Genomic DNA, 23,755 nt, shown 5'->3' on the forward strand with positions numbered 1-23,755 from the left:
AGCAAGGACAACAGAAAAAAAGTTAACTCATCCCTGATCACCAGGCATTGTAAGGACCAGTTTCACGATTTGCCTTTTCAGCAGCAACATGATCCAGTGTCATAAATACATGCGATCCTATACAGATGGGAGTTGCCATATTTCTCGCCTTACATTTAAAGAAAATAATTCAGTTCGCAAAATAGCAATGGATATTCTTTATGATACACAAATGAGAGTCATTTGTTTGATTACCTATATATATATATACATATATATATATATATACACACACATTCATACATACATATATATGTATATAGTTGTATACCCTGTACCAGTTTTAATTAACTTACAAACCTTAGATTTTATCCACTCTAATACAAAGTCATTAAAAATTTTTTATGGTTTCACTGAAAGACCATGTATGTTAATGCTTATTCAGAATACTTAAAATAAAATAAACATATGTATAAAAATAGTTTGCTACCAACTCCATTATGCTCCTATCAAATGTAAACCTTGAAAAGTTTTAAGGACCAGAATATGTTTATCATAAATTGGATAAAATTTATCATCAGTATTAAAATAAAGTCAGGGTTCTATCGTACCAAAAAATAAATGGTCTTGCAGCTTACCCATAATACTTCAAACATTACATTCCTTGTATGTGATTCATGACCACTCCCATTTAACCATCAGCAGCGTATTCACGGAATAAATTATATTGTTAGCTTGATTCTGTTGGGAAGTGGAAATCACACAAAACTTTAAGTGTGGTTAATTCATGTAGGCATTCAAACTACAATTGGAGGAAAAGGCATAACTGGCAGCATGACGCTTGGGCAGCAGTCCTCAAGCCACTATTCCACAGTTGCTGCCTTGGAGATATTGAGGTACCTGCAGAGAAAAAAGGCTCCGTACACTTCTGAGACCGGACACTTTGAACACAATTCACTGAGGGCCTCTCCAACATGGGTCCCATTGAATTGGATCCCGTTTTCACAGGAGTTGTGCCTGGTGCATTGTGATTCTAATCTGGACAAACTAAACTTGCAGGTGTATATGGGAACATCACAGCACATAATGATGCCACTTTGATCTTCCCACTGCTCAATGATATCAATATTAATGGGCACATTGTTTTGTCAAGGGCTACCTATTTCTAATTGGATTGAAACAGACATACAAGGAGCGGACTGGGATCGAAGGGGCTGAAGTATGCATAATAGTTCGGAAGGTTATTCCGTAGTGACATGGACAGTTTGACTGTGACTCTCCCCAGGCACTGAGAATGTACTAAGGGACCTCCTTTGTAGGGAGGCAACATACAAGTTCCTCCATGTCTGATTTTGCTTTGTAAAATTAGAAAGACTACCCAAGAAAGAGGAATAAGCTGCAATGAGATTTACATATAACAGTTGCTCCATCAGATTCTGCTAGAGATGCAGATGCTTGTAGCTTCCACTTGACCATCATCTAGATTAGAGATGTTCAGCATGATCAGGACATGGCTTGCAGGTGACCAAAAACTCCATGACCAGCTTTTTAAATTATCCACAACTACATGGGAACCACTTTACATAGAGTGTTGCTCCCCAGGATGTCTGCAAATTCCACTTGCATGTTTGAGGGCTGGCTGGATGAGGAAGTATTCCAATCCTGATTCCATGCTAAGAGCACATCCATTCATGTGGCTAACATTGGTAGCATGGTATTAAAAGTACGAAAGAAGTTTGAATCAGCACACCTGACATTTGGAAAATCCTCCACCTGGAAGCACCCAAAGGTGTATGCTAACAAGAAGATGGGAGCAAATAACAGAAAACATTTACACAACTTTATACCTTAACCCTGCATTCTATTATGGTCTCTCTTTTGAACAGACATGAAGAGGAAGAAGAAGAAGAAATTAACCTCATTTCTATGTTTGATGCTGTAGTAGAATATGCTGTCCAAATTATTATAGTATACAATGATCAAGTCGTGCATTCCCAAACAAATAGGATGCTATAGTATACTTATTTCTTTTTAAAAATATCACCACAGTCAACTATGAAACTACTGTGAGGACAGAGAATATGCCTGAAAGCCTAACCGAAGCAATGATTGACAAAATAACCCATTTAATAAATTAAAATAAAATCATGTGCAGTCTTTAACTACAGATTCAAAGTCAGCACCGTAGGAGACGAAATGCAAAAGCCATCAATTCACATTCATCACTTTCTGAATGTAAGAAGGGTACATTTGGTCCTCCCCCTCAAAAAACTCTGCTGACTGAATCTATTAGTTATCTTGGTGTACAGGGTGTTTTTGTTGTTCACCTTTAGGTTTATTTCTTGCAAATTAAATAAATTCCAGGCATGCATGGAATATTTTCAGAAACTATCCAGGGCAAAGAAGAAAATGATGATTGCACTGGTGTAGTACAGAGAGCAGGATCAAGCATACAAATTTGCATAAAAACACTGCATGTGAAAGTAGCATTGTAGCACTGTAAGCCATTGCATTACAATTGTGTTGCATTTTACATTTTGTAAAATTTTTAAATGTTACATTTTGGCATGAAGAGCTGAAACTAAATTTCTAAACCAATACTTTGCAATGGTACACCACACAGGAGCTATTTTTATTATTATTTTTGGGTCTAAAAAGTTATTTACAGCAGGATTAATGAGTCTCTACTAATTTTTCCCCCAATATGAAGACAGAAGTCCATCCAGCTTTCTGAAAGAGGAGAGTTATTCTGAGGTTAGATTTCATTCAGAAAAAGCAGGGCTGCTAGATTACCTTCTGCAGACAGCAAAGACTGTGTTCATCCTTCAATCTAAACCTGAATGTAAAAGCACCAAAAAGTAATCTGGACCTCTAAAGTGGGAACTATGTCTGAAATATCTTTGACTGAGAAAAGTTAAAAACTATGGTTTCACAAGTGCTACTTCCACGCTAAGGGATGTTCTGCGGATTTTGTTGTCCTCACCATTGTTTTGTGGCTTAGCTCCTGGAATCAATAATACTGTCATTTGATTTATGTGTTTGTTTATTTTACCATAGGATCAGAACAGGAATTTCTTCAATATTTTAACCAGCCTAAAAATAAATAATAGTACAACCAATGATTTTAGATTTGGAAGGCATGAGAGGCCGTTTAGATTTCTCTTTTTTCTTCTGTCTTTCTGTCTGTCTGTATATTGTACATTCAATTTTCAAGGGTACATTTGTCTACAGTTTTTCTTTTTCATAGGGAACAGCTGGAATCTATCCAAAATTAGGTTGAAGCAGTTTCCTGGGAATAATCTCAGTTTTCATCCATGCTTCCACTTTATTAATAGTCTGCCTGAATCATAAGTTTGAAGCAAACCGTGGTTTATCTCCTTCTAGTTCAGTGCTTAAGACTGTGGAAGAATCCCTTTGTAACGTGGCTGTGGATGGCGTGGTCCCTCGCGTGGGCGGAATAGCTCCTGAAGACATCTGGCGGAAAAGGGCAACCCTTTGCGGCACCGTCCCTTTGCCCCCAGGCTGGATGCCTGTGCTTTGGAAACTGGACACTGGCTGTGGGATGGAAGCTAAAGATTCTCCCACCGTCGGATGAGGTCTTGAGATCATGGCAGAAACTTCGTGGGGCAAGGAAGGCTGTGAGGCGGAGAGCGGCCTCACATCTCTCGTCAGGCTCGCGTTGTGAAGAGCTTGCGTGCTCTTGTGGACATCACTCTTTTGTGATGCTGCACTAGGCATCTGCTGAGGCTGTTGGGACTGGACTGCTTGTTGCTGCTGCAGCAGCGACAACTGGGAGGCAGTGGGGGTTGCGTACTGAAAAGTTCGGCCAGCAAGAGGGCTTTGGACTGGTGGGGTACAGACTGCAGAAGAGTAGGAGCAGGGCGAGAAAACGGCGGCTTGCTGAGGGGTCTGTGTGCTTGGTGTTGGAGAATTCAGGCTCCCGTGGGAGAGGCTGGTTGCAGGATACACAGGCGGGGACTGCGTCCTGATCTGTGTCAGAGAGACTGCTGTCGATGGGCTCGAGTTAAGTGCTGGCGTTTGTTGCAAATTGGCCACTGCAACAGTCTGCACCATCTCTCGGTCGTGTTTCACTATCTGTTTCAAAATTTCGCTCTCCTGGTTGTTGAAAACTCCAGTATTGAGATCTTTTTGGAACTTCTGGAGCAGAAGAGAATTCTTTTTTCCTTTGGGAAGTGAAATGGACATAACTTAGCATGCAAGGCTTTGTCATGCTGGTTGAACTCTCTCTCTCTCTCTGATACACACACACACACACACACACACACACACACACACACACAAAGATTTTAAGGCAATGGCTAATAAAGCAAAGACATGCATCAGTCACATTCAATCCACATTCTCTAGGCCAGTGATTCTCAAAATGGGCAGTACCATTCCGCTGGGGGTGGTGGAAAGATCCAGGGGCACACTGATTGGTTGTTTTAAATTTGCACTGGAGCAATAGACCTAACACAAGAAAGAGGTGAGGGAGCATTAAGGTTGTCGCCCAAGAGTAAAGGAGGTGGTAGCCCAAAAGAGTTTGGAAACCACTGCTCTAGGCTGTAGCATAGTTGTAATCACTTGTAAACTGCCCAGAGCCAATGGGAATGGGGCAATATAGAAAAATTAAACTAAATAAATAAATATTGAAATGTGAACAAGAAATATAAACCATGGATGGGATTAGGTGAAGACATGGAAACAGGGGTAGCCATGGTTATCAGTGACTGGAATCATTATAGACTAGGTTTAGCCTCTATCACAGTGGTGAGGTAAGCCTCTGTTTACTGTTTTTCACTTAAAGAAATGATGTCCCTTCACTTCCTGTGTATGAAACAAGATGCCCTGCTGGACAAGACTAAGCTAGTGACCAGCTAGTTCCAGGTGCCCAACTAGGTATCTCTAGGAAACCTCCAACTACTCTAGTGGCATATTGGCCCCTTCAGCAGAGTCTCTGTAACCCATAGTTTCTAATAGCTGTTGTAAGAATAATGCTATCCAGCCCCCTTTAATGATTATGGGGGAAGCCCTGTGGGCTCAGTGATAATGTAGCTGCCATGAAAACAAAACTTGCTTCCATCTCTCTTGCTGGGTGGTCTTGCCCTTTCCTGTGTGCAACATCTCTTTTTGCACAGAACACACTCGATCTGGGGTGTTGCACTTTGCACAGGAAAAAGTGCAAGAAACACTCTCTGACCCACAGTGCCACAAACACTCTGTCCTGGCATGTTGCTTGTTACTGATAATGAAAACCAAAGTACTTAGGCACTATGCTTTTATGGTTGATTTCAATTGCTCTTAATATGCAAATATACTTTATCATCCAATAACGATAGTAAAAAACTGTAGAAAGGAAAGGAAGTGGAGCAACTTGATTTTAAGTGCTAAAGAGTTCAGCTCTCTCCTTGTCAAGCTGTCCTAATTTCCCAAATGCTAAACATGTTATGTAAGTTATAAATACATGTGCTTGTTTAACACATTTGCCGGAACTAATTATTAAACATCGGTAAGCAGTGACCAGCAGATTGAGAGGCATAATCTTTCCAAATGTCTGTGAACTAATATGAACCCAGTGCATATTATGTAGTACCTGCTTGTGTAACAATGGTCATTGCATCTAAACTTAGCACAATGTATAACCCTTACAGAATAGAGAATATATATAGTCAACTGCCCTTCAAGTAATTTTATTGACTTCAGTAATAATGCATCTTTCTTGTAACAAATATTTCCCTTACAACTGCAATCATATCTGCAGAGCCTGATTTCATATATTCGTACAAGTTTCTGGCAATTGCAAACCCTTTGAGTAATCAAGCATTTGAATAAACAGAACTGATTTTTGATGGAATGGTACTGCCAATGAACTGCAGGTGAAAAGGGGGGTGCATGCACCTTAACTGAGGAAATCAAGACAGTTTGGTGGGAAGGGTCTTCCCCAGAGCCTGAGCCAGCTCTCCATGTGGCCTGGCCAACTGTCTGCATCCCACTGCTTTCATCCAAAATGAAGCCACTACATTCTGTGCAGTACTGGCTGTTCTTGAGAATGATGCTGACAACCTCCATATGTGACTAATAAACAATAGTAATCATGTGATCTAATCTTAGATTTTCAGGGGACACAAACAAGCTTTCTTAGACCATTTAGATTACTGAAACTGCACTTACCCTTTGTTCTTTAGAGAAACATATCTCTTATTCACAAATAAACAATGCCATCTAATGGAATGAAATAGTGGTCTCTGGGTTATTCGTTTTTAGAGTTGCATAAGTTTAATTTTTGATTTGGACTGCCTAGTAGTGCATGTAGCTGTTAATTTAAAACATTTATAAGCCCCCTTTCCATTAAAACATTCAAAGCAACATACGAAGGAAAGGAACACTGCATTACTAAAAGGCACTGAAAAAATAATAATGATTGTCTAAAACTCAATGAAGTAACAGAAAAAGAAAGACAGCTTAGAGGGTGGAATTAAACCTAAAACAAGCAGCAGAAAGATAACACTGTAATTAAACAAACAAATAAACCATCATATGGTTTGGTCAGCATGTTCATTTAATTTGTCTCATGAATGATAAACAGGTTTGTGCTTCTCTGACCTGCTGAGAAAGAGCATTCAGAAATGACATTCCATCACTAAAAAGGTCCTCTTACTGGTCACTGTGGATGCAATTTTGGACAGGTTCATATAGGAAAAGATGGTCCCTCAACTACCACAGCCCTTACTTGCATTCCTTTTTGAAGCTCCTAGCCTCCACTGCTGCACTGTGGGGAAAAAACACGTCCTTTCACTGATAGAAAGCTGTTTGATCCAGGAAAAGTTTCCATGAATGGAAGTGGAAAAGTTATTTTTTACATTTCCATCTCCCACTGCAGCCCCCTATGAATCTGTTCCTGAAGGCAAGGGGAGCTTTAGAAACCCAGCTGTGATGACCAGGGCAGGATCCATACTCTGATGTCTGTGCATCTCCTTATCTGTTGTAGGTTTCATTCGGAAATGTATAGGAGCTATTCATGGTGCTGAACTCCACCCCCAAAATAGGTTCCCCACCATGGAGTACCATGGATGTTTCCTATAAAGCTCAGAATAAAAGCTTCAATGGGTAGGAGTCACCAGATCACATGCTGATAGCACCTGGGGTTGCAGAAGTGAGGGGGCATTTGTATGAAATCATTGCCCTCCCTCTTCCATTCATAGAAGGCTCTGATGGATCAAAAAGCCTCCTTTGGCATGGAAGGACACAGTCAGATGCAACTCTGACTGCTTCAGGAAGCTCTTCACACTGCATGCCACTTTGAATCATCCTGCATTGTTATGTTATCCATGTCTACTGGGAAGTCCGTACCAGCTAATTCTGCATAGGACTGCAGCCATGCTGTGTTTTATCAACATGCATTGTCTCTTGCAAGATGTTTAGAACTTCAGCAAAATCTGACGCAGATGCAGGCAGGCGCTTCTGCATGCTACCAGAAGCACACTGGGCAAAAGCACCACCCTTCCTCTCTCTCAGGTTTGCCGTGCAAAGGGCAAAGCGATGTGAAACATCATATATATCACTGGAGAAGGGCCATGCAGATGTTCCAGGTAAACACTGCTGCAGCTGCCTGTTTTACACAGGGAAACATGTGAGTGCAACACAGGATCTTGTCCATGCTGGCTAAGTAATGCAAACTAGACAATGCCAAAGCAATTAACAATCCATGCCACCCTATGAGCTTCGGTTCCAAGGTGTGGCAATCAATATGTGCTCGAGGATCTTTTTAAGTCCCCCCTCTTTCTGCTTATATACATTTGCCGCCCAGTTTGCTATAAATGTATATGGATTTATATTAATTGGTTATAAGAAGTTATTATCAAACAACAGAAGACAGTATTTGAGATTTTCTAGACCCAAAAGAGGAACAGATTTGTGTCTGGTTAAGAAGATGGAAACGGACACACACCTATCCTGTCCAGCCTGTCAATGGCTACTGTTTCAAATGCTCTCCTCATCATGGGGTACTCCTCCAGAACTTCATTGAAGTTGTCCACAGAGAGCGAATACAGCCTGCAGTACGTGTCAGCTCTTACACTGGCAGTGCGGCGGCCTTTGGTCAAAAGGCAGATCTCTGCGGTAAAGGAAAGATCAAAGGACAGAAAAAGGAGACAGAACACACAGTTAATGGCAGCAACTGAAAAGTGAGATGGTAATATGATGATAATTATTAAAATGTAGCCAAAACATCTCTTGAAATTTTGAGGACACCATGCCTCTCTCTAGGCAAGGAAATAACTTACTTTCTTATTGATATACAGGATGCATACCTGGAAACTACTGCAGGTTCCGTTCCAGACCAGCACAATGAGTTGAATATAGCAATAACTTGGGTCACGTATAGTTACAGTTCTACTGTTGGCTGACTGTTTGGTGCAAGAGGTTTAGCTCTTGTCTGTCTTGGTGTTCAACATGCCTTCCTCACAAAACTTATTTCTAGCTTCCTCTCACTTGAACACTCAGAGGCCATTGTAGGGCTATTACAGTAACTGGCCTCAGGGAATAGGGAGGCCCAAGGTGAGGGAGAGACATGGAGGAAGGGCCAGTCAGTACAGCAATCGAAACAACCCAGAACAACGACAAAGATCACTGTAACATCAAATATCACAGAGAACTATAAGAAATATATTGTACAATGAAAAGTTTGAAATACAGTACAGAATTGTGAGAATTACATAACTAAACTGTGAGACAGAGTCATGAACTGAGTGATCCCTGTTGGGAAAATTGTGCTGATAGACATGTGCTCGACACAGGGTTGCATCTGGGAAGCGCAATAGCTGCAAAGTGCAATAAAACGAGGCATACCTGCAGCTTCTTTCTGATTTCATTAAAGAAATGTCCTAGTGACTTCAAACCTAGTGATCACCAGCTGTGTTGGTGTTAGCAGAAACTAGCCCCATTGCACTCCCCATGTTGCTTGCATTGCAACTTGCTATTGTACCTTCCATTCTTAATTTGCAGAGGGTGCCAATGCTGGTTGCCCTAACACAGACAGCAATGCAACTGACTAACAAGGACTCTCTTGGACATATGTAGACACTGTGTCCAAGCGGGATTCAGATTCTTCTCTTGAAAGCCACTGAGTTCTCCTTGCTTGTGTCCCAACTATCGTGGCATGGAAATGGGGGACGTCTGATTGTGTGTGTAGCAACAGGCTGGGCACAGATCGGTTCGTGGCATCAGCTGGTCCTTTAGCTGCGGCTGCATGAAGAATGGTGTCTTCAGGAACTGGTTCATCTTGGATGTGTTGTCAGTATTGTGACTGATGTGTGCCAGAGGCATTTTCGGATATACCATGGGGCCGTCTCTTGGAAACAGTGCTGGTCCCCATTTTGGGGGGGGGGGGTCAGCACAACTCCTCCATCAGAGGGTCCCAAGCTTCTTTGTTGTTGTCACCTCTGCCCATTGACTTGCTATCTCCTTATGGGCTCAGTCCACACAGCCACATAATGGGTCAGAGCACGGTCAACTTCACTGCTCCCTTGCTCCTTTTTATATTCACTTGGTTAGAAGGGACAAAAGAAGAAGCCATGACAACAGTGAGAAAGGCAAACAGAGCTGCGGTGTTCAGTGATTGGTAGTGCACCTTGGCATGTGCCCAGCAATGTGGACCCTGGTGCTGGCCCTGGTTTGTAGTAAAACACGAGCATTTTGGAATCTGTGGTGGTGCAGCCCATTTGCTGCTAGCTGAGCACAGCATCATGTCTGTGTTGGGACAGCCTTAGTCCTCTCGCAGAATGCCCGTCCAGTGCATCAGGCCATCTCCATGCACTGGGTATTTAAAGTGATCATCCACTGAACTATCTAGAGGCAGAATCTGATATGCCTCATTTATAAATCCTAGTGGAAAATTCAGAAGTCATGTAGAAGAGATTTAATTGTGATGGAGTTATCATCAATCTTCTTTGACAGCTAAGTAAAAGACAGAGCAAGATTTAAAAACCCAATTAGGCATGAATCCGAATCTCTCTCTTACTACAGAACTCATCACTGGAACTTTTTCTCTGGAAAGAAAGGAAGTAAAGGGGAAAATATCTCCATCCTTTCACAACGAGGTGGATACTGCGAAGCACTAATTCATTACATACATGGATTCTGAGCATGGATTCTGGAGGCTTTAGCAGCTTAAAATATGAAGTTTAAACTAAATATTTTATGGGATTTATCTGTATTAAAACTGATGTTAATTTCTGCCATTTTCTCTTATCAAAGCAACACTTTAATGTCATTTTCACTAGAACACTTGAATTTATTTAAAGCACCGATGGCTTAAAAAGTGCTGTGTAAACAATAAATCTTGTTTCTGTTTTATATTATTTACTTCCTCTGAGCTGCCTTCATTTCAGTTTATTTTTATCTACTAATCATTAACTAGTTAGGCCAATTTTATGTTGCTTTTTGCTTTACATTTTCCATGCCAGCAGAATTACCCAACCCAAATGCCAAAATGGGCTGATCAGTGGCATTAATTATTTTCTCACCCTCTGCCCTTACATACCACACACTTTTATCATCATCTTTGCATTCTTCAATACCATGCATTAAAATACTTATTTCCTTTGGCAGGAGATTTTCTATTAGGCCAGATGTTTGCAAATGACTTGTGCCATATGGAAGCACACCTGATTTTTATGTAAGACAGGTTTATTATGCTTCATTGAAAATGAAATTTGCAACAGTCCACCCTTGATGTGAGGCTGGTTTGTGAAATATGCCTTACAATTGCACATCATTTGCTTTTTCAGCTACTGCAGAATTGAACACAAATCCCATTTAGACACACAAGGATAAGGTTATCTTATGCCAAATGAGTGGCCTAGGAGGATGACTAGAACAGATCAGCCACAGCAACAACTGTGAAATTCAAGAACTAGGTTATCTTGGGTTTTCTATAGCCATGCAGAGTTGGATTATGTAACTATTTTTCATACCATTTAATGAGTTTGATGCCATTCTTAAAGCATTTTTCTTTACTTGGTCCAACTAAAGGATTAACTAGGCTTAAAAGCCCAGTCAAAACTGCCATGTACATTTTATTTTCAATTTTGCTATTCTTAGAAGGCATCTCTATTTTTGGTGTGCTTTCAGTTCTGGCATGTGTTCAGTTTGTCAAACTTCATCAATCTTTCATCTAGGTCCTGAACACTTGGAGAAAGTGTGCAAAAGTCCTTCAGGCTGATTTTTTTTTTAAAGTGCCAGGGAATGGAGTTGTACAGAGCCGGTCCAAAAACATCATTCAGCAAAACTCCTTAGGAACCAGAGAACTGTGCAATCCCTGAGCGAAACTGCCCAAGCGAAAGCTGAGTCAGAATCTTATCATAAGCCTGTGTTCAGTCCATGGAGCTGGTATATGCCCAAGGGCAACCCTTTAAATAGGCAGAATAAGCCGACCACTTTGAATGGCGGATTCTGAGAGCCAGTGATGGCAACCTCCTAGCTCATCCTCATGAACCTTCTGGAAGAAAACCTTCCTGAAGCTCCTAAACTAACCTGCATCCTCAAGTATAGTGGGAGGTAACACCATTATTCCAGCCAGCTTCTGTATGTGGATTATGGACTGGGGATGTTGTCATGTCCCGTGTTTTAGGCAGCAAAATATCTTGTACATCAGTTATGCAGATGCCTTGCTCTTGCCTCAACCCCTTTCTGGCCCTACAAAGAATTATACTGGGCTGGGAGAGGGCAAGAAGATTTGAAGAGTGCATTAAGGAAGAATGGTCATGTTTTGGCTCAAATTTTAGCTTTGTAGAATGGCAGAGAGTTTCAGTGTGGTTAAACATATAAAATCGAGGAAAGTCATGGATCCATAGTTGAAAAACTCTGGGCTTCCCCTAAGTTGCATTCTGTGAGCTACCACTGAAATATAGTTCAAGGAAGCCTTAAAAAAATGAACATTTGCACAACTTAATCTGAAATACTGGATGGTCATACAAGGGCGAAGAAATGCTTGCTGGGTGCAATGTGCATGTGCTTTGTTTAGCTGGTCTCCTTCATGCAAAGTTTTTCACCGGCACTGAAAAGCTCATACTGTGACTTAGTTTTAGTTAAGTATGCACTAATATTGTTTATGTCTGCACCGTTCTTTCAGTTACACAGTATTTATGAACAATTGCTACAGTAAGCATTTTATTTTATTTATTTTATTATTTTATTGTTTGGTTTTGTAAAGACCAATCACTATGGTAATAACAAAAGCATATCAGTTAGTTTCTGTAGGCTCAAACTTCAAATAATGATAATTAGAGGTTGAGTTAAATGGGAAAGTCTTGATTTGTCCTCTTCACTTCTAAAAAGTCAATGAATGCCATAATACATAGAAAAAGAAAAATAATTTACAATGCAGCAACAGACACTGGAAAGTAGAATTAATATGTGCACAGATTTGGGGCTTTCAGGTCAGAGGGCGCAACAGGTTCTTCTACAAATGGACCAACTCCTCCTAAATACAGAAACTTGAAAACATACAAATGTATGGAGGGAACCCAACTCTAGCATATTACGGTCTGCTCAGATAGAGTCATCCAATCCTGAGGAGGAGGCGGGGAGGGCAGTTGGACAGATGGTTCTGCAGTTGCAAGGTTACCTCGTGAAGATACTCAGATGGATCATGAGGACCAGTTCACCTTGGAAAAGGAGGGAGACATTTCACAATGTGAAGTGGGAACTGGAAGAGACTTTCTTGACCCATTTGGGAATCAACAGGCACAGTGAACAGACCCATTAAAAAGTACCTGGTGTTCCCATGGTCCAAGTCTCAAGCAACAGGAGTCATCTTGATATATCTCTTCAGAATGGGAGGGAAGGAGGGATTTAACTCTTTACATGTGCAGATGCTTCTCTCACGTCTTCAAGAGAACACTACTTTGTTTTATATTGTTTTCTAATCTGTTCAACTTTAATAAAAGGACTGCGCTTCTACAGTTCCACTTTAATTTCCTAGAAGGGAAAAGAGGGAGGGAAAGGAGCCTAGAGTGGGCTATGTCTGGATAAGAGACTCACAATTCCAACTGGGGTTGATTTGTAGGGGACTGAACCCTATAATAATTCACAGGATTGCAAGTAAAGTCTATTGGGGCTGAGAAAAAAGGCCCTACCTAACCATTACTGGCCCCATTGAGCAGCTGATTTTTTTTCACATCTTTTTTATCTGCTTCAGAATTTTTACTCAGGAAAGAAGAGAAGGTTTGAAGAAAAATGGCAAAGCTTGAGAAGGAGACGCTATGGACAGGAAGTGGGAGACAATGCCAACATGATTTTGGCTCAACTGCTTTATAATGACCACTCAAACTGGAAGATGTCTGACCTTTAGACCTCCTACCAGTGTGCTCTTTTAATTGGAAGTGGTGGGCATTGGACTTGGACTGGCAAAGAATGCGCTTCACATTTCTCAAGGTGGGTGTGAAGGAAGAAAGGGTTCTCTCCTTAATATATGCTGCACACCTCAATTCTGAAAGTCAAGTTACTCTTCTGCTTCCCTGTCCCTAGAACAGTAACTAATGTGTTATCAAGAAAGTAGCCAATAGAAGCTATACATTGGGGGAAATTGCTGGTATACCATGAAGATTGTGCACAAAATATGCTTGCAATTCATGTTATGCCAATATAAAATGTAGAAAATTGCAAAAGCATCCATTGAAAAGAATGTGAATATTATAGAGAATGAAACAAAGATCCGTAGACAAGGTTTACCTTTATGGTTAGATCACCCTAAAAATGTGATGCATATGGGTTTACTATTTAAACTTCATGTTGTCAGTCAGGATTTAAATGATAGTGTGAAATGTAAAGTTTAGGATGGGGTGGGTGAGAGGAAGGTCTCAATGGAAGCTGTGTAATGTTGGACCTCCACTACTGATATTCATTGCAGGTATACAGTACCTCTCACATCAGTCTTGATCCTAGCTTTCCTATCTGTTGAGCCATATCCTGTTCCCACCCTGCAGAGAAAATTGCTTTAAGCTGGTGGCCACTCTCCCTAAAGATATTTAACTGAGGCCACTTGATGAAATGGTTGGATGAATTTTGACAGAGTTTTCTGGACCAGGAGGAAACACCAGAGCCTTCTGCCTTTCCCCTCATTGTCACCGCTGCTCCTGCCTGGAATAAAAGAACGCCTCTGTCTTGAAGGTAGCAGCAATGCAAGGCTCACAATGCGAGGCTGATCCAATTATTGCTGCGTAACTTCCCACACAAAATTACACCTCCCAATGTAATTAGTCATCTTGCGATGTCATGTCAATATCTGATTAAAAACTGAAAAAAGTTATCAACAAAACCAGCATGCAATCAGCCCATGACAATAATCTGAAAAGGCTTTGGAGAATACCAGTTCCCAGGTATATTAGTATATTTTTTCAAAACCCATTTCAATTCCCACCCAGTTGAATGAACATAATGTCCATAGCTGGTCTCCATTTCCAATTGATTGTAACTGATGGCTTGTGGACAAGGCATGCCAAGTTCTGAGGGAAAATTCCAATAATAGCAGAGATTGCCCCATAATAAGATTTCAAAATGAACCACAAACTTTGCCTGGTGTCAATCATTTGCTTGCTGGAGCTCAAAGAGGCTTCTTCTATTTGCTAAGCTTCACACTGAAGCAATCGTTTTTTCCTGGCAAAGTTCAGAAATACATTCCGGGGTTGCTGATTTAAAATAACTTCTAAAGTTGTAGTTCAGTGTGATGGAGCTCATGTAGTTAACCGGCCGGACCAGGACTGCAAAAGTCCAAGCACCCACTTAACTATGAAGCTCCTGCATTGACCTTGGACATATTATTTGGTTTCAGTTTAACGTATCTTACATGGTTGCTGTGAGGATAATGTGTTTGCAGGGTGAGGGCAGCACTTCAGCCTTACCACTCTGACTTGAGTTCCTTAGAGGAAAAGTAGAAATAGAAATAATGTAATATGGGTAGCAGGAAAAAACACTCTACTGTATTTTATTTATCTAAAATTCTGCATGAATTTTTTAACAATCCAGCGTCATCCAAGCATTGCCAAGCTGCTCCTGTCATCTAGTGCAGAAATTCAAATTATAGGGCTATAATGAATTATATCCTTCCAGCCGAGGAAAGCTGACTTCAGCTTTAATTCCTCAGCAGGGAGTGGATGTTTCATCATGTACCAAGCATATTATGTTGCTGTCTAAATGGACAAGCCGTTTATCTGGGCCATATGGTGGCTTGCACAAGGCAAGGGAAGAAAAGGACTTGGCCAGGCCTAACTTTTGAAGAGTCAAGCATTGCCTTCCTAATGAAGGGTTCACTGGATAAGGCGCTGGTTCTTTAATATCTCTCTCTCTCAAGGAAATTACAGATTTTCATTAATGACACACTAAAACTATTTTATTGATTTTTTTCCCTGGGCTTCTTTTTCACAATAAAGATGCCTTAAGAACCTCTGGCAATCAGATTTTCCCTGCATTAATGGCTGGTTGAAGGATTCAGTCAATCATTTCCTTAATATGTATTTCCTTCTCACTGAGAAATTCACTTTTAGACTCCTGCTTCTGTTGCAGTTCTTAGTTCAGGAATCGTAAGGAATTAGGTTTGTTTTGCCCACTTATATTAGAAAGGGAGTGTCAGAAGCAGCCTGGGAGGTCAGCCAGGAGTCCATCTGCTCTAGTGCAGTATCCCAATTCCTACAAAGAGGCCAACCAGACACAATTTGGAACTCTCCAAGGGCATCTCTCCTCTTGCGGATCCCCAGAAGAACATATTCAGAAGAGTCCTGGCCAGTGCTTTTAAATGTTAGCCATTGCCCCTTTGCATCTAGAATACTTAAGAGACAGCCTTCTTTCTTACAGGCTATTGAGCAATAATACTGTCTGGTTTGTGGGATGCCAGACAAAGAGGGTCTCCCTGCCCAGAAAGCTCTAGCCCTGCAGGCATCATCTTGGCTCTGGCAATCCTGCTTCCATTTTCGGCCACCCTCTCCTCTTCTGCCCTGGCCACAGGCTCCCCAAGGAGCAGGAGGAAGAAAGTCCCTCCTGCAAAAAGATCTAGCTGTGGGCTTTCATACTGACACATCTACCAAAGCTCCAAGTGGACCTGCTCTCGGTGCTTCCCCACCAAGGACTCTGAGAAATACAGGTGGCAGGTGAGGCTAGGACCTTGGTAGCAGGCACCTGGCTGTACAGCGTGCTGTGCTGAAGAAGCATCAGACAGGAGACAGGGTGGGCAAGGGCATGTTTCTTCTTCTCGGTATTGCAGCTTGCCCACCTGCTGTGTGAGTGCCAGCTATGCCCTTTATCTGAATGTTTTGAGAGTGTATCTGGGCCCCGTGGGCAAAGAGAGCAGCAGGCTCAGCAGCCTGGAGACTGGGAAGCCCTCTGCCCAAGCAAAGACAAGGAGCAATAATGTTGCAGTGATGGGTGTCAGCCTTGCTGATGCTTTGCTTGTTTCATGCTGCTCCGCTGCTGCCATTTCCTGAGTTGTCTGAGCAGACAGGCCCTGTCACACCAGACTCATGGCACCATGGCTATCATGCTCTGAAAGCGTTACTAAGACCTGTCACAGAGCCTTCTTGAGCACACTTGATGCCCCAAAATCAAAATGCTGCTGCAGATCTCTAGTCTTTACCATGTTTTGGTGGCTCAGGGCAGCACACAAGGTATCTTTGTCTTATTCTCACCATAAAATTGTACAGTGGCAACTGTTGGGATTGGGCCTTGTTTCTCCCAATGTACAGCATTTCAAGGAAGAGATTTCAGATTCTGAATCTGATTTCATGGCTGAAATTCCAAGGCTAGTGAGCTGTGAGAACTAGACCCCCTCTGGTCTGGGGGAAGACACTGTAGAATGAGGGTGGGTTGGAGCAGGAGGAGTGTGAATTTATCAGCAAAGTGGTTTACTGCCAGTTAAAATGAGTAGACCAACTAATCAACACGCAAGCAGGGTGAACCTCCCGGAGGGTGCAGCCAGCTTTGATTGGAGGTGAATGGAGAAGGAAATTCAGTTCGGAATCAACTTCTGATATGGGTCAGCACTAACTCTACACATTGTAGAAGGATCAATAAATTGACTGACTCTGCAGCATTATTTTACTCACTCTATATTGCAATGTCAATTCCAACTAGCCAATTTAACTTAATAATAGACTGTAGTTAGAAGCCTGGCACCTTGATCTGTTGGAAAGCAAAAAGGGGAGAAACATGCTCAAAACAGCAACCAAATCAAGTTACTATTTTTCCCTTACAAAGTTTCCCAGCAAGCTTCATGGATGGGCAGGGATTCAAGTGTTGGTTTTTCCCATCTAAAAACATTAATATCCTGGTGTACCGGCTTTCCCATATGGAAGCACAGAGCTAAAATTTTATAGCTTAAAGTTAATGCTGCAGGTCAATGTTTCCATGGCTAGTAATATTCATTTTTTCAGCCTCATGAAATACAGAAATACATAAATAGTCAAAGTAAGCACAGAATGACAGATTGCACTACAAAGTGCAAGCCAACACCGATCTCTCTTCACTGATCTCATGCATAATGATGTCGTGGCTTCAGACTACTCAGAACCTAATTAGACAGGATTTTCTCATACATAATGTAATGCAATACTTCCCAGTTCCCAGTTCATAATTTACTAGTACTTGATCTAGAAAACAATGACAGCTACTCCTCTAAATTAGGATAACAGGGTGGGACAATGTAGTTTTGCATAATTGGCCTTTAGAACTCAAACTAATTGAAAGCACTACCCCATTCTGGCATATCTGGACTACTGTCAGAAACAATTCAAACAAATTAAAAACAACACTGATAATATAAAAAGAGAGGTGGTGGTGAAATGATATATTGCAAGCAATTGCAAAATAATTACATTAGCACTACTGTCTAGTTAGCACCCAACAAAACTGACTTAGCAAGGCTGTTGGCTTAAATCCTTTGTGGACTGCCACAAAGTCATTTCAGAGATGCAGGAAGATTCACTAATTAAGGTACTCCCTTCCTGACCTTCAGGAATTTTTCCTGTCTTCCCAGCCCCACCACCACCACAGCCTTCTCCATTATGTAAGTTCCCTTCACTGCTCTGAACAGCATCTTCAAGGGACTGGAAATGCTGGTGTGGAGACGCGAAGTAGAAATGCCTTTTTTCCAAAATCCACATTGCTCATCCTTCATCTGGATCCAACCCCCAGCATCTACACGGCAATAAACATGGGCATTCTTACTTTAAAAGAGAATTCTTAATTAATCATACTGATTCACCTTAGCAAGCACACATGGCTAACACTCAGATCCTTCTCTGAGTCACAACATCATAACTAAACAGTAGAGAAACAGCTGAGCACTAGCATCACTGCCCGGAGGTGCTTTTTGTTTTTATGGGACAATAAATCATCTCTGACTTATGGCAACCCTCTGAATGAAAGCCCTTCAAAATGCCCTATCTATGACAGCTTCACTCAGCTCTTCTAAGTTCAACACCTATGGAATCAATACATCTTTTCTGCTTCTGCTTTCCACTTTCCTGAGCACAATTGTCTTCTCCAGGGAGTCTTGCCTTCCCATGATGTGCCCAAAGTAGGGCAGTCTCAGTTTTGTCATGTTTGCTTCTAGGGAAAGCACTGGCTTGATTTGATCAAGGACTTCTTGTTTGTCTTTCTGCCAGTCATGCACTTTAACAGTTTACCCCATTCGTATCCTTAGCCTCAAATGTGTTGGACTATATTAGTTTTTTCAGAAGCAGATGAGGGAAAAAAAGCCAAAAAAGCCAAACCCCACTGAGCATGGCATCACTGCCTAAAATGAAACACAACAAAGTAGTTATTTCTGACCTAAATCCTTATAATGTAAAAATTGGCTCTTTTTCTACAACCACTAACATAAAAACAGAGAAACAGAGCGAGTCAGAAGGGGTCTCCTGGGCCATCTAGTCTGACCCCTGGCTCCAGCTGGCTCCGCTCACTTCTACTGGATGCCATGACTGCATTTCTGCATGGGCGGCCAGACTAAAAGATGCAAACTGGGCCAGTGTTTTTCAGCTGGATTGGTGGAAATTCTTCCTTTAAAGCTCTTCAGTTTTAAAGTTCTTCCTTCAGTGGAGAAGGAACATGATACTAGCTTCTCTTTTTAGTTTCCTTCATATATATTCCATGTTTTTTTCCTGCCGCAAACTCAAGGTGGCTTACATAATTCTCTTCCTCCTCCCAGTATTATCCCCACAACAACCTTGTGAGGCAGGTGGGCTGAAAGTCTGTGACTGGTGCAAAGTCACCCAGTGAGCTCCATGGCTGAGGGAGGACTAGAACTCACAATCTAGTCCCAGTCCCACAGTCTTACACACGACATCACACTGGCTCTTGAAAGATTCTTGACAGGGAGGATGCAATAAAATTTAGTTGAATCTCTGTAAATAGGGTTGTAATAAAATACTAATAAATAAAATAGAGAAAAAGTTACCTTGTTTATTCATTTCTGTGCAAGACGAAAACCTTTTTCATTTACCCAGCATTTTAATGGTTAAAATGATTTTAGTATATATTTTAAATACTGTATATTGTATTTTAAGTGCTATTGCAGATTCTATTGCTGTTTTCGTCTTGGTTTTTACGTTAAGCAGCCTGAGAGCCTGTATAGATTAAGGAGGGTATATAAATATTGTAAATAAATATTAGGATGAGGTACCTGGATGAGAACTGCCTAGCAACGGTGACACACACACTGGAAACCTCCCGGTTGGGCTATTGTAATGCATTCTATGTGGGGCTGCCATTGAAGACAGACTGGATACTTCAAATGGTGCAAAATAGAGCTGCGAGGATGCTGTCAGGGACCAGTCATTACTCTCATATAACTCTGGTCCTCCATCAGCTCCACTGGCTTCCCATTGAAGTCTGGGCCCAATTTAAGGTGTTGGTTATGACCTATAAAGCCCTAAATGGCTTGGGAGCAGGACACCTAAAGGAACGCCTTTTTCCCTACATGCCCTCCCGCCCCTTGAGATCTGCAGCAGAGGCCCTCCTCCGGGAACCCTCCTTGAAGAAGAAGGAGACAGAATAGCCGGAGGAAGGCTTTCTCTGTGGTGGCACCCCAGCTATGGAATGCGCTCCCTAGAGAGGTCTGCATGATGCCGTCATTATATGCTTTTCGGCGCCAGGTCAAGTCCTTTTTATTCACCCAATATTTTAATGTTTAATAGATTTTAATCATTTTTATTTCAGACATGGGTGATTTAGTTTTATTATTGTATGGGGTATTTATAATATTTAAATTTATATTATTGTATTTATTGATTCTGTTGTGAGCTATCCAGAGATGCAGAGTGATTGGACGGGCTAGAAATATCCCAAATAAATAAATAAATAAATAAATAAATAAATATTCTCTCTCTCTCTCTCTCTCTTTTTAAAAAAGCACTTTAGAGTACTTTAGGTACTTTGAATACAGCGATCTGGTTCACACATCACATTAAGCCATGCTGGCTTGTCACTATGAGTGTGGTTTAGCATGTCTGACCTCAACATGACTTTTCCATCATGGGTTGTATGTTGAAAGCAAGGTTTCCTGAAAACCAATGTCTTTAAGTGTGTGTGTGTATATAGCAATTTATAACCTGCCTTTTTCCTAGAAAGGGCTCAAAACAGCTTTCATCATCTCTCCTCCTCCATCTTATCCCCACAACAACAACCCTGTGAGGTAGGCTGGGCTGAGAGTCTGTGACTGGCCCAAAGTCACCCAGTTGGCTCCATGGCTGAGCGGGGACTAGAACCCAGATCCTCTGAGTCCCAGTCCCATGCTCTTAACCACTACACCACACTGGCTCTCAGTAGGGTTGTTCAGGGTGGCTTGTTTTCACAGTGGCTTGTTCTGACATTTTAACCTGGCACACCTGCCTCCGTTTGGGTTGTTTAAAATGGTGACAGAGTCATCTGCCTCACAATCTCAGCAGGACCACGGCTAATCACCATCCTCCTCTAGTCTCAGCATCTGCTCGTTTACTAAGACTGCATCAACACTTGGCAATGTCCTTAGTGCCTTCACGGCCCCTTTTAAAATGTATTTTTCAGTCCCACTTGCACAGATTGATTCATGCTTTAATTTTCCTCTTCTTCTTGCAGTCCAGTGCAAGTGTGCACATGTGCAGAATTGCAGCAAGGCATTTTTTATTCATACACTCCATTCATTGTCAAATTGGCAAAGCAGAAATTAGCTCCACCTACTCCTGCAGTAATTACACCCACGGAAAAAGCTCCTGACTCATTCAGTCTCTGAGCTCACTGTCAAGGAAAGCACTGAAGCAGAGGAGGAAATATGAGATGGGGAATTGGACAAGTGGCATTTCTAGACATCCAAAGGGCATATCAATGTACTGGAGTGCATTCTAAGTGTCATGCCAACACTTAGAATGTAAACTGTAATCCTGCAAATGAGCACACTTGCACAAAATTAAAGAAAGACAACAAATAAAGGATATAGACCCTATTTGCACAAACGTATAGGACATAATAATAATAATAATAATAATAATAATAATAATAATAATAATAATAGAGAACAGTCTCTTTGCAAAAAAGTTACCAGTGATGAAATTGATCAGAAATGGGATTGCAATTGGAAGGGGTGGGGAAGTTTCCCCACATGGAGAGTACAAGGCTCTGAAATTTTGTATTTTGGAACTTGCAGATTTAAGAACTATGTAGCAATTGAGGGAAGGGGAATACAAGGGGAGAGACTATTCAGAGAGCATGGGATTGCTCTCTTACCCTGCTAATGCTAATTTAAGGAACTGTCTTCAGCAACTGAACAAGGAGCAGAAATTCAACACATCACAGAACTTCAACAAGTATAGACGAAAGCTTAAAGAGCCAAAGAATCCATTTACCTACCCCCAGTAGAAAGTGACTGGGGACAAAGTCTTCTTGAAAATGGACCCAAGCCAACAGTATCATCCCAAAGCGGTTGTGGGAAAGTAATTCAGAGGTAAGGCTGAATTAAACAGCCATCCCCTCAAATTAAATGAAAGGAAAAGGGGGGGAAATTCACAGGCCATGCTTGTTTAAAATTAGCAAGCAACCTTTTCAGTGATCTATCTGTGCATGAAGAGGTAAAGAAGAAAGGGCATTAACAGAAATCCACTATCATGTCTATTAAGCCAGAGGATAGATGTTAAAAAGGATAATTCAAAAGTCACACCTCTTTTCTTTCTTTTTTAACCTCCCATTGATCAAAATGTAGAAGAAATTGTACAAAAGTAGTAGGGAAGTCATGCAATAGCTTCCCTTGTGTAGATTCCATATCCATTCCAGTCTGTAAAGCTCCCAGAGAGCTTTGGTTATTGGTCAATGTGGGATGTAGATCCTCCACTCTGCCATTGTCAGCCATTCAGTTCTGAGGTAGTTATGAAGCTGGAAATAGCCAAAGCAAAGATTACCATATGATGCTCACATTGCCTAAATAGAACATCTGTTCAGGATGTGGCCCTAAAAGCTGTAGTTTGCATAGAACATCCAAGGAAAGACTGTAGATCAGAGGCAGAGCACATGGTTTGTATGCACATTTGATCTGCCACATCTCCAGGTAGGGCTGCCAGTAAGAACATGTGCTTTGCTTAAAAAAAATATCTGGAGGGCTTTGGCACATTAGTCAGTGCCAAATAGTGATGAAGGCTAAGATCATTCACACTATTCCCAGTCACTGTGTTTGGGTGTGAAAGCTGGATGGTGAAGAAAGCTGATAGGAAAAAAGCTGAGCCCTTCGAAACATGGAGTTGGAGGAGAGCCTTTCAAATAACCTGGGCTGACAGAATGACAAACAAGCGGGTCCTGGATCAAATCAAGCCAGAGCTCTGCCTAGAAGCAAAAATGACAAAACCAAGGCTGTCATACTTCAAATGCATCTTGGGAAGGCAAAACTCTGACAATCATGCTAGGGAAAGTAGAAGACGAAAGAGACGGCCAGATATGAGGGGCAATGGTACCATAAAGGAAGATGCAGCCTAGAATTTACCTGGATGGAACATTTTGGAGGGTTTTCATTAATAGGGTTGCTATAAGTTGGAGACAGCTTGATGGAACAGAACACAAGAAGAAAGATTTGTAGATACATGGGGACCTGTAGGTTCTGTATTTCCCATTTCTGGACTAATGTAATTCTTTCTTATCATAATACCACAACTGCAGCCCTATAAGTCTAAAGATAATTAATCTAAAGCTGATCCACAAACAATTTTCTGAAATTACCAGCAAAGTCACAAGTTTTGACATACAAACCATGGTGGATCACAGTGGTCACCTCAAATGTGAAGTGACCGTGCCCTGAGAAGTTCTTCTATAGCTCAGATTTTAATCTCAGATGGAGTTTTTCTCCCTTGCTACCAATGTACATGCCTCCAAATTCCTTCTTTAATTCCATCCATTTATCCTTTTGCTTATCTCTTTCCTCTCCCATGGCTTGCTGCAGTGACTGTAAAAGAAGAGTTAGCCAGAAGTAGGAGGAACTATAATTTTCCAGGTATAACTGACATCTATTTGGAGAAAGAAAAGCTTCTCACCATGGGAGCCAAATCCCACTGCGATCCTGATGATATCAGACACACAGCTGATCTGAGCTAGAATGGCCTTTTCTATTTTCCTACATTAATTAAGCTTGTTGTTTTAAACTTCCAGCACGAGGACTTTAATATAGTTTTCCAGTGCTTCATGGGATTTAAGAAAACTCATTAATACCAAACTAGTTGCTGTCATGTCTGAAATTTCAGCTGGTAGATTTGCCAAGACATTGTTTCCTGTAATT

General features: G+C 41.3%; 1 protein-coding gene across 1 annotated transcript in view; it reads right to left on the reverse strand.

Moving 5' to 3' along the window:
- Positions 1-288: 288 nt before the first annotated feature.
- Positions 289-23,755, reverse strand: part of HCN1 (hyperpolarization activated cyclic nucleotide gated potassium channel 1) — a 204,912-nt gene continuing 181,445 nt past the window's right edge. The window contains exons 7-8 of the mRNA XM_044446426.1: positions 7,928-8,092; positions 289-4,163 (exon numbers count right to left, since the gene is read on the reverse strand). Of these exons, the coding sequence (XP_044302361.1) occupies positions 3,325-4,163; positions 7,928-8,092 (1,004 nt within the window). The 3' untranslated portion in view covers positions 289-3,324. The remainder of the gene's footprint in view (positions 4,164-7,927; positions 8,093-23,755) is intronic.

This window comes from Varanus komodoensis, unplaced genomic scaffold, assembly GCF_004798865.1.
Source record: "Varanus komodoensis strain SLA01 unplaced genomic scaffold, ASM479886v1 scaffold5, whole genome shotgun sequence".
NCBI lineage: Eukaryota > Metazoa > Chordata > Lepidosauria > Squamata > Varanidae > Varanus > Varanus komodoensis.